This window comes from Pollicipes pollicipes, unplaced genomic scaffold (genome assembly GCF_011947565.3).
Source record: "Pollicipes pollicipes isolate AB1234 unplaced genomic scaffold, Ppol_2.1 Scaffold_4002;HRSCAF=4701_pilon_pilon_pilon, whole genome shotgun sequence".
Lineage (NCBI taxonomy): Eukaryota > Metazoa > Arthropoda > Thecostraca > Pollicipedomorpha > Pollicipedidae > Pollicipes > Pollicipes pollicipes.
In genome coordinates this window covers 37,693,992-37,706,087 of record NW_023596420.1, presented here as the reverse complement: position 1 = coordinate 37,706,087, position 12,096 = coordinate 37,693,992, and the positions used below count along the sequence as shown (strand labels likewise).

General features: G+C 51.2%; 1 protein-coding gene across 1 annotated transcript in view; it reads right to left on the bottom strand.

Moving 5' to 3' along the window:
• The window catches only part of LOC119093682 (DNA polymerase alpha subunit B), a 73,812-nt gene that overhangs the window by 45,703 nt on the left and 16,013 nt on the right, over nt 1-12,096 (bottom strand). Inside the window, exon 3 of the mRNA XM_037216682.1 lies at nt 10,523-10,568. Coding sequence (XP_037072577.1) covers nt 10,523-10,568 — 46 coding nt within the window. The remainder of the gene's footprint in view (nt 1-10,522; nt 10,569-12,096) is intronic.

Sequence of the window (12,096 nt, the reverse complement as noted above, 5' to 3'; positions counted from 1 at the left end):
CCTTAGCATACTGTATGAATAAACTGTTAACACCCTGACCTCTGCCAGCTCGGGTTGCCAATAACTGACATCACTCTTGAAACAAGATTCCTGAAAAAAAGGTGGACCCGTGGTTTTCGTACAATTGAGGGCGTGAATAGTGATAAAATGATTACTTCTCACCATCGTTTGGCTCCTGGACCCCCAACGTTAGGTTCAACAAGTCCTCCAGCGTCCAAGCCAGCAAAACGTAGCTCTCTGGTTTCTTCTTCGAAACCAAAATGTTCAAATATATAATAAGGTACCCTGTGTTAGAACACAACAGTCGCAAACCGGTTGCGCAATCCTCAAAAGATGACAACAAAGGATCAAAGCAATCATATAAAGGCTCACTCACGGATTTTAATAGAATTGTTTGCTCCTACCACTGAAATCAAAACAACCGTGGCGCTGCACGGTGCCATCCCGAATATGCCCACCACAATCCTTTCCCGGTCGACAATTTTCAGAAAAAAACCCTTCCCGGCCTCGAGAAAGCAGCTGGCGCTACTGCTGACGTTAAGTCCGAAGCGGCGCGGACGACCGTCACCCCAGGGGAGTGCAGACCTCGCAGTCACCCAGCTTTGCTTGAGCCACCGGCGCTGCCGAAGCCGCGCCGCCCGCCACCGTGACGTCAGTCCGGCGGACAGGTTCAGCTGACCATCCGAGGACGGCCGGTCAGCTGAGGCGGCGTCCGTTGTGACGGGACGTGACCCCATACGCCGTCCCACGCGGAGACACGCCTTCCGACCTAGCCTGACCGGCGGCTGTCCCCAGACTAGAGGTGTCCTGACGACCCAGAACGGAGTGACGCCGTCGCAGACAACCGGCTGAGTGACCAGAGGGCACGCGCGCAATACGGGCTCGGAGATCCGCAATCCCGCTCGACATCCGCAGCAAGAGAGAAATCGTCCAAAAACGCAGCGTGCGCGAAGAGCATGCGTAACAAGTCCAGGAGCGGGGAACGCGACAACCCCACCGTATGGGGCCAAAATAGCCATGGTAAGTTCCGTTCGCATAAGAAACCGAAATTATGTGCCACGTACAGGCCGGGGGTTTGCGGAAGATGAACTGAAGGCCACCGTTGAGACGGCAGCGGCAGGCCCCGACGCGACCCCGTTCATCGGCTGAAGAGCAAGCTTCCCACACTGAAGGGGCCCCGAGGAAGCGACGGAAGACGCGCTCTACATACGCAGCTTTAAAAAAAAATATCAGCCCGCAGCGCGGCCCGCCTCGCCTAGCTGCTAGTGATCATCCCGCAAAAACCGACTGTTATAATGCTGATCCACCATCCACCTTCAAGCATTCTTTTGTTGGAATATGCATTTTACTCATGCATAGCAATGTTTGGCAACACCCGTGATGCTCCTCAGAGAGCAGCGATCAACGCACCTGCACAATGGAATTTATCATGTACCAAAGTAGCTCTGAAACACCTTCGAGGACACCTTTCAACTAGAAATGGGAAGGAAAAGGGTGAAGATGAAATTTACCTTCAGTCAAAATGCTCTGAAGATTTCACCCCTTTACCTCACCTCAAACAACCACAGGCCATTTCTTCTCAAACTGATGCATCAACCGATAGCTTTGCACTGGCAGGGAGAGTTAGCTGGATGCTTCGAGTCATGGGAAGCGGCAGTTCATTAAAAAGTACATTAGCTCATCCATCATTTGACTGCGTCACGGTTGCCACAATATCAAATTTCTCATTGAAGTACCAAAGCCGGCTTCCGATGTGGTGTTTGGTGTCAGTAAGTGGACACATGCAACCCATCACATAAAAACCATACGGCAGCTTTGAAATTATTCGCATTTATCCCTTACCACTATCCACGTTCCAACCCATAGCCATCGCCGCGCGGTTTGTGTTATGATGCGCGAAAGCTACGTGAAGGCAAGGATGGCAGTAAAATTTCGTGCACGAAAATTTGCCTCTCCTGTGACATCATTGACAATTCAGTTATATCATAAGCTGTACCATACTGTTGCCTGCTGCAGCAAAAAGTTATATGACAACAAACAAAAGGAGTCCAAATAATTTCCAAGAACTCGTTCTATACTTTTCAAAGCCTGCAAACTGCAGTTTTCCATCTTCATAAAATGTCTCAATGACGTCATATTTTGAGATGATTTTCTCCACGCAGAACTACATGCAGATTCAAGATTGGGAAATAATTAATAAATCAGACAGAACAAAAACATTCATGAAAAATGAAAAGTATTAGCAGCCGCAGAGGGGAAACTGAATCGTGTAAGTGCCCTGCAGTCGTGGTAGCAGATCACATCCTCTGCAGACATAGATAAACAAACTCTATGCCACCACTTTTTCCGTTCCGACAACTGCTGCACATTTGATACGCCAGTAACTGCTGGCAATATTAACAAACGAGTGAAGCTACGGCAGATTGCGCACAGTTTCTCATGCATTTAATTTATCATAGACATTGATTGCAATTCGTGACATTGTGAGGCACCATTTTTGTGTAATCCAAGAATGATTGAGTGCGCCTGGCCCTCACAACAGCCGTGTGCGGTGTGTAGTTGCATTTATATTAAGGACCCACCCAACTACTGCGCAATGAAATCAGGTTGTAGCTTTGAAAATTTGGGTTGGCATTCTTAACTTTCTTACTGGGATGTTTCATTAAAACTGTGCATGTTGTGGAACCTGGTTTACTGATGTGTCATGTCTGCCATGGGTTTTCTGTCACTGGTACTCTTGCTGGGAAAATAACAATGTTCGCTTCATGATTGTTTTGTTTGACAGCACACTAGTTTGGGATAATTGCATAGCTTAAAAATAGAAAAAAATGCATACTTTCGTCTGGTTAAATTGTTTGCACGCAAAAGCCCATCAAGACTGGCCCATAACCTAGCCAAAAGCCCACGGGTTCTTGTGGCTCGGAATTTGGCTGGTTAGCGGACTGAAAAGTAGCGTCTCGTCGGGCGACGACCGCGCGCCGACGCCACCTGCCGGGTGAAGGCGACACTTGCGGTTCGCCGACAGAGGGCAGGACCAAAGGCGGCGTGCTCCGACGCGCGTGGGGTTGGGGACGGAGCTGATGACCCGACCGTCGGCGGTACGGCTATCCACCACGTGACAGTGGTGCTCACGCGAGGCGTCGCGGCACGCGGGTGGGTGGCCTCAACCCGCCAATTTTTTGACGTGACGCAGGAGCTGGACGCCTGCAGTTCTGTTCTCGTGTAACCGCTCGGGAGGATGTACGGATCGAGAGAGCTTATCCATTACGGCGACTAACCGAAGGTCGACCGGTATCCCAGTACGATGACAGGAAGAGAACGGTTCTATAAGGGGCGCCAATCAGGGGTAACCTAGGAAGCTGGGTGACCCGGTCAGTGGCTGGGTCTAAGACCGAATACCAGAACGGCGGCGCGGTGACTGCTTGCTTATTCGTCAGTGGTGCGATGACTCGATTGCGGACGGTAAGGTACGTGCTAACCTCAACCAAAACATTGCATCCTTCACCAGAGTCACATAATTGATAGCCAAAGGCCGTCTACTGACATAACGACTCGTGGCATCACCAGTAAGTGCGTAATACGCCGCTATGGAGAACGCGGGCAAGACCAAATATGGGCCAAAAATACCATCAGCTAATTCGTTATTCATGTGATGCGTACGGGGCGTGACACCGACGCGTTTTATATAATTAAATTACGTACTTGTTGGCAGGTTGTGTGGTAAAAAACATCGTCGTCGATCAGGCACGTAGCCAACTTTCCTCAAGGGAGATCTCAAATTTGCTCCGAAATCCTGCGATTTGGGCAAGATACCGCGAGATCGACCCGTTTCTAGTGTAGCCTCCTTGCGTCAGGGGGTAGGGGTCATGACCCCCCCCCCTGGCTGAATCCCTGTCGTCGATCACACCCACCACATGCGCGAGAGCTGTCCACTCGCGCGATACGCACAACCGTCAACATGTGCTGGCAGTTGCTAGACGTTTTGCACACAACCACGAGTTGCCGCACTTCCTCGCCTCTCGGCCTAGTGACGAGTTAGGGATTCTACAATGATGTCACCGGTGCAAGTCAAGTAGCCACGTCATGGTTGAGTGGCCTTATGCCAATAACTGAATAGTTTAGAAAAGCGCATCACATTCCAAATTCCATTCGGAAACTGGAATGTGATCGGCTTTCAATTGGAAATTAGAAGCCCATTCATATATTTGAGCAAGTCCATTCACCCCATGGCAGAAACTTGATTTTCTGTGACTCCACTGCCAAGGCCCAGTGTTAGTTGACCGAGGGGCGAAATGTGCGCCACTACTGCATTCGATTTGTGTCCACGGGCTGCGTCAGCTGCTTCTATCTTTTGCCCGCACCTGGATTTGCCCGCGTTCCTCACACCCGCAGGTGACGCCTACCTGTGACGCCACAGGTTGTTTCCGTATGTGGATGGCTGTGTCCATACAGGACGTGGCCCAGGGTTGTTGGGAACGGGCAGAGATCCAGCCATTGCCACCGACAGGAGGGGTGACAGGAACTGTAGCAGTCGGGCAGGCCCAGGCGGACCAAACCTCCGGCGCACGCCGGTCGGAGGAGGTGAGCATGCGAGGGCGCCGGTCATGTTGGGTGCCCCCTGTCTGCCGAGGGGGTCCATAGCCTCGACGGGGCGATGTTTGCCCAGAGCCTCCTCCCCCGGCCCCGGACCGCTTATCACAACAACGCGCATTAAGGAATGCGTGATAATAGCATACCGCGAGAAAGTAAGTAGAAGCTTCTGCACAAATGTACGAGCTCCTTCTTGTCGGTCATTGATTCTCCCCGCTCCATGCTGATGAGAACCATTACGTGGGCTGCACAGCTCCACACAATTTAGGAAAAGAAAGCTCAGCTCTTCGGTTCTGATCACGCCAGAATTAATCTCGGGCAACGAAAATGTTTTGTTGCATTCTGCGTTTTGCATGAGACCCATTAAATACGGATTGTCCGGCACGAGACTGCTGATCGTACTGCAATGACTGCCCATCCTCAAGCTCATTTGCGAAAAAATCTCGTAGTTCGCTCCCTCAGTTTCATGCAACTTACGCTTCATAATCTTCTTATCACAAAAGGATTCTTGCGCGAAGTTCTTCGCATTTACGCGTTTGATAGTTCTTAACGCACCATACCTTTAAGCTGCAGTATCAGAGATGACACCGAACCATCCGTTTGTTTTCGTTTCGTTTTTTGTTATTTGACAACTTCGGCACGTTTATGAAATAGGTCATGGGATGTTTCGGGCGACGCGAGCCGTGAATTACCAAACAGCAGCACCGGCGTCCGAAATCGACCGAAACGCCGGCAGTGCCTCCCATGGTCAAAGGGTGCCATTTTAAACGGCCGCTTATTCCCAGTGAGGCGAGAAATGAACACGGTGAAACCAGTGGCATGCACCGATCAGAAAACGCTGATGCCGACATTTTCGCGGCGGGCGTCTCTAACGGCCGTCTCACACAAGCCCATGTGTAAGAAGAACCAAGCCAGCGAGCGAAATGAGCACTGAAATAAAGCAGTCATCCACTGTTTAGAATATCATCATTTGGTGAAATGACAATTATGGCATTTTCATCGGACCACGGCGGAATATCCAACGATGAACTGGAGAGGGGAGGGGAGGGGGAGGAGAGGGGCGGCACAGCCTAGTTCACCTGCCATGTAAGTCCCTCATCTAGGCGCTACTTGTCGACGTATTGTCTATTGGTTTAACTTCTTTGCAAATAACGGCTCTGCACCTCGGTACCATGCACGCCGCGAGTTAACGCCAGTGAGATTAGACGCCATGAACATGTTTTATTTCCCTCCGCATTACGGACGAAGCAACCTAGCACAAACGCAGGTGAGGAGGTGCCCATGCCATAGGTCATGTACTCTTCCAATATATATATATATATATATATATATATATATATATATATATATCACCGCACGTAGCTTCCTCACTGACTTCCACCGTTGCGAGTCATGTTCATGTTAATTCATGTTCAGGCTCTCGTGGTCATAGGAGCATCGATGTGCATGAACTCAGCTTTATAAAGCAGATGGGATCAATCCTATACTTTGGGACAAGGTTTAAGAATTCCTGTGCAGGTGAGTTTCATAGCAGTACGAAATCACGATTAAATATCACTTTCGCCGCAATAAAACCAGCTGTTCATCATCATAGCACGTAACGCTACAAGAGGGCTTTCAGCCCAGAGACATTCCATCGCACTGCCATTATTGACGTCATGCCAATGCTTAAATGGAATGTGAGCGCACACAATGACTTCCTAAGGTATTGCGTATTGTTCGCATCTTCGACTGAGCCCTGTACCCAAACACATCGCAAAACAGGACTGATACGTATTCCTGTTCGCGGTTACGGAAACAATTGTAGCTTTTCACTCAAAAGACATTGGCCAGTACACGGTGCCTTCTATATACGGGATACCATAGAACACGCAGTTTGTAAAGAAAATCCTCTACAAGAAAAGTTTGAAGCAGAAACACTAGGCCCACAGCCTCCGCCAGTCATAATAGCATCAATGACGTAAATCCGGTAAATTTAGGGGTTTCTTTGCCCACAGCGCAGCTTCCGATGACTGCCAAGAGATGACTTGTACGTAGACGTAACGGCAGCTGCAGTCGTTTTCAGCTTTGCCTCAAACTCGGGCACCTCCACACGTTAGCGTTGATGACATATGAATACTCGCAATATCTTTTTTCCTTGTTGCACACCCGTGCCTCGACGCCGACATTTAAATTGCGTGTCGGGTAACAGTCAAAGGGTCCTTTCTACTTTCCCGGTTTTGCCACAAGCAGGTGCCGCACCGTTCGTTCAACGCTCCACCATTCTTTCAAACCGACAATCTACCAAATGACCTCCCCTAGAGTAACTCCGGTCGAGATTCACGGAAACCGACCAGACAATTTGAGGAACCTGACTTGGCACTGCATTGGTACTAAACCTAATCACCTGAGGACTTTTTTGATATAAGTCGTTTGAAACCACATATGTTCAGCTCTTTGAAGAGACGGGATCATTTCCTATTCGCTTTTTTCGCGGATGCCGACGCGACAGACGTGTGGCACAGGTACCTCTGCACAGAATGAACACTCCTGGCGGATTAAACAAACGTCTCGGTTTTTTACAATTTTCCACTGCGATGCTACTGGCTATGCCACTGCGATGCTACTGGCTATGCCACTGCGATGCTACTGGCTATGCCGTTCCATAGCAGTAAATCACATGGACCATCTTAGTTCACAGAGATATGGTTCACATAGATTCATGAGCGTAACTCACATGGACCATGTAGCTGTTCTGTGCCTCAGAATTTCAAGGGGTGAAGATTCGTCCCTGCATAACCTCAGGCCACCTAGCCCCACTCTTGGTGCCAGAATGATCGGGCGACCCCCGACCGCGCCTCCTCGCCAAACACACGGCTTCTGAGCCCCGCCGATGCAGCTGTTTGCTGCTTCAAAACGAATGCTTTAAGATCTGGCCACAAAGCCGACCCTTGCTACACCACCCCGGTCTCCTGAACAGTGACAAGGTTCTCCCAATCGTTTCGCGATATTACAAAGTGCGGTGCGTCCGGAACTGACAAGTCGGAGCACTCGAACTTCCTCAAACTGTAACTGCTGCAACTGCATGGTGTAACTACATGCCAGTCACTTTCTCAGCAGACAATTACCCCGTATATGCTGTAAATGTGTACTGTAACCGCATGTCAGCCCTGTAGCTGCTGTAACTGCATACTGTAACCGCACACCAGTCACCTCCTCGACAGACCATCTCGCCGTAACCGTTGCAACTGCGTACTGAAACTTTATGCAAGTCACCTTCCAACAGACCATCCCGCTGTAACTGCCGTAACTCGTACTGTAACCGCATACCAGTCACCTTCTCGACAGACCATCTCACTGTAACTGCCGTAACTGCGTACTGTAACCTTATGCAAGTCACCTTCCCGACAGACCAACTCGCTGTAACTGCCGTAACTGCGTACTGTAACTTTATGCAAGTCACCTTTTGACAGGCTCTCTCGCTGTAACTGCTGTAACTGCATACCGCAACTTTATGCAAGTCATATTTCGATAGACCATCTCGCTGTAACTGCTGTAACTGCGTACTATAATTTTATGCAAGTCACCTTCTGACAGACCACCTCGCTGTAAATGCCGTGACTGCGTACTATAACCGCATACCAGTCACCTTCTCGACAGACCATCTCGCCGTAACTGCCGTAACTGCGAGCTGCAACTTTATGCAAGTCACCTTCTGGACAGACCACCTCGCTGTAACTGCCGTAGCTGCGTACTGTAACTTTATGCAAGTCATATTTTGACAGGCCATCTCGCTGTAACTGCCGTAACTGCGTGCTGTAACTTTATGCGTCACCTTTTGACAGGCCCTCTCACTGTAACTGCTGTAACTGCATACTGCAACTTTATGCAATTCATCTTTTCGATAGACTATCTCGCTGTAACTGCTGTAACTACGTACTGTAGCTTTATGCAAGTCACCTCCTGACAGACCATCTCGCTGTAAGTGTCGTGACTGCGTACTGTAACCGCATACCAGTCACCTTCTCGACAAACCATACCACGCGATTGCCCCCAACAGCCCGTCCATCTCGACCCGTTTGGCACGGTAAGCCCCATCTTCGTCACGCTGCCCCCTCCCCCCCCCCCGCGCGGAGCCGGAACTTCGGCGCGCCCGCGAGCCCGCCCCACTTCGCCGTACGCACGGGGGGCGTTATCGGCGCAGTCAGGCGCCGTGACGGGCGCCGCCGCGGGCGCCCTCGTGTTGACGCACCAAGTTAGACCCGTCACGCCAGGCGCCGTCCCTTCCGGCCAGGCAGGCGTGGAAAACCCCGGCGCAGCGTCGCAGCACAGGGTGCCGGCTCAGCGCGGCCGGCCGCTGCCAGCTTACGTAAGGCTGTAGGGGAGCGTCGAGGGAGTCGGATGTGGTCGCCACTGACGCAGGGCGGAGCATAGATCCCGCTTCGCGCGTTCTGTCGCGCCCACCACAGCTCGGCGCGCTCTGCGCCGCCGGTTAAGCTGGCACCCTGCCGGGCCAATCCTTCAAGAACGGAAACCTGCCGGCGCTGATGACGGCTGCCCTCGGGGGGGGGGGGGGGGGGGGGGGGCACAGCGCGCACGAGCGGCGCCCTTATGTAACAAGGACCGATGCACCGGCGCCGTGCGGTCCACTGACGACCCGGAGATGCCGCCGTCCGTCACACTGAACGGGAAAGGTCACCGTTTGTGTTCGCCTGACAACCAGGGGAGGTCGGCGGGGGCGGTCGGCCGGCGCAGCGGTCTCGGCCCCGCTGTCGGCTGCGGAGACGGACTCGGATCGGAATCCGCACAATCGCATCCGACGGATCACATGATCCGTGCGATCGGATGATGACGGGTTGCAGATGATGAGAGCCAAACAGGCTTAGTTACACGCGGCTGACGCCGGGCGTCGAAGCAGCGCATAAACCTTGGTCTGCTATTCGCCGAGCGAGCGGTGCTTGCTCAGGGCGGGGACACCCGACGTTGAGTCAACGGAAGAACAGACCAATCCCAACACGCCGCCACCACATGAACGTGTTCTGGCCTCTCTTGATGTTTTGCTCCAGGTTTTTGGCCTCTCTCAATGTTTGGCTCAGGTTCCTGGCATCGCTTAATGTTTACCTCCTACTAACAGTTTCAGGGACAATGCTGGGAAGACATGGTTAATGTTGTTTGGTAGCCCGCAAAATCGGTCTAAACCTGTTAAGCTCTTGCAGTATATGATCGGTCTCTCACATACACTATGCCGTTGGTATGAGCTGGTATGGCCTGGCCAACGGGAAAAGGAATGGGCTAATCGACGCCGGTCCAATCCAATTATTCGACCTCCTATCCCACTATGCCGGGTTAGCCTGAGCCTCTTGGGGCGCTGTTCGGCGAGTTCGCAGTGGTCTCCGCGGCTCAGCTCGAGTGCGTCAAGCCCGGCAGGACGGCGACACATCCGCCCCCGGCCGCCCATCAACACAGGGAGGCGGCGTTCGTGTGGTCGAGCTCACACATGCCTGCGTCTCAGGCCGCCGCCATAAAATTCCCCCGCGACATGCATGCAGAAACCAAATACAGCCCGCGAAGCTGAATATTTTGGACTTTCTGTAGCACCACTGGGTTGCCTGCTTAGTGTTGGCCAAGCGCGTTGGTTTGGAAGTGAGGAAACCACCCAGCGAGCGGGACTGCCTGTGCGTTGGTCTGCGCTTTCCCAGAAGACCACCGAAACGAGTCCACGGCTAACAATCTCCGGATGCTATCAGGTTTCCGGTCCATGAACTATCTATCATTCTGGGAATGCACTCTTATTTAACGCTCCGGGAAAGCGCCACTGGCCCATGACGCAACACATCGAGAACTCCGCAGAACAAGTTCTGATGCATCAGTGCGTAGTGCGTGTCTATCACGGCGAGAGGCACAATCGACATTCTGACGGCCAGCTGGCCAGGTGACCCGAGGTCAGACTCACCTGACTGCCGACCGGTGACGATCCCGCCGGAAGGACGCTTCGCGGCCTGAGGTTTGAGTCAAGGTCATTCCGCCAAACCACAAACGGCTGAGGTCTGGAGAGCACAACACTGTAAATTCACACAAGACATTTGAAACGAAACAAAGATCGCTTGATCATTTAAGATCGCTTGGGGCTTCGGGCCCTGTGACAACATGATCACATAGCAGTCACATATGAGTACATATCATAACTAAGGACAGCAAACCTTATTGAACGGCATGAAACAACCATTACACCATCGCAGACCTTACGCTTGAAAGCCCTTGTTTAACGTGTCTATGAGACCCCATCCCCCTAGGATCCAGTGTAAATGTAGCACAGGCTTGCTGCGACTTTCCGCATTCAATGAATAAAAATGCGGTTAAAGAAATTTTCAAGGGAACACAACGAACTTCTCGGCCATATGAGAGCTCAGGGGTGATGGTGTACCAGGCTGCGATTTGCCGCGTAGATTCCTGAGCATTTGCACGAATATTGTCCGATCAGGAGTGTTTTCCCTGCGACATTGCAATATTACCACCATTGCCAATATTACCATTCGAAGAACATTAAAAAGGTAAAAGCGAAACAGCTGAAGAGGACAGGTAGAGGTCGGGCTCAAGTATCGACAACCTGGCTTCGCAGCGAACCCCAGATGAACTGATGCTGAACTGGTGCGAACTGGTCAGTGCTGACGGAGGAAACAACAGACAACGGCACAAGTAAACGTTTGATTCAATGCGCGCGGAATAGCACACTGCCTCGTGTGCAAAGCTTGGACCCGCCTGATTCGGGTGTCGTTACCAATTGAGGTCAATCTCATCCACCGGGTCAGACACAGGCGTGAGACCGAGACTACCATGTGAGCGCGTGTACCGGCTACAGCCCGACCGCAAATGTATCTCAAAGCTGAGACCGTGCATATATGTATATGTGTATATATATATATATATATATGCACACATATATATGCATATATACGTATATATATATATATATATAAATATATATATATATGTATGTATATAATTAGGTCATAATTGACAAAACCGCAAATAATTGCAGATGTAGTTATGCCGACGGTTTAACTTGCCAAGGCTGACGGCATTCACGGCCAGCCAGCTTTCAGACAATGGCAGAGGTCAATGATTGCGCAAATGCCGAATCAGCGGACCTGTGCCTGTCAAAATCTCATAAAAGGTGCCTTCCAACGCGCTGATCGAGCCTTTGGTGTCGGTTGCCACATGCGTTGGGTGTTTTATCCTTTTTGGGTACCACGCACAAGGCCTTCCACACAGGAGGGGGAGGCGGGGGGGGGGGGGGGGGGGTATGATGGTCCAAGGAAGGGGAAACGCGATGTTGCAAACCATATTTGAGTTAAGAGTCAGGGAAGATAATTGCCCAGGTAGTATCAAACAGGTCGGTGCTGAATGAGGGGCGTTACTGCAATGAGTGTTCGGGCACGGATGCCTAATTAAATTATTAGATTTAATTTGTACTGCCCGAACACAATCGCTGCGTAGGAACTTCTCTGAACCTATGAGTGATACGCC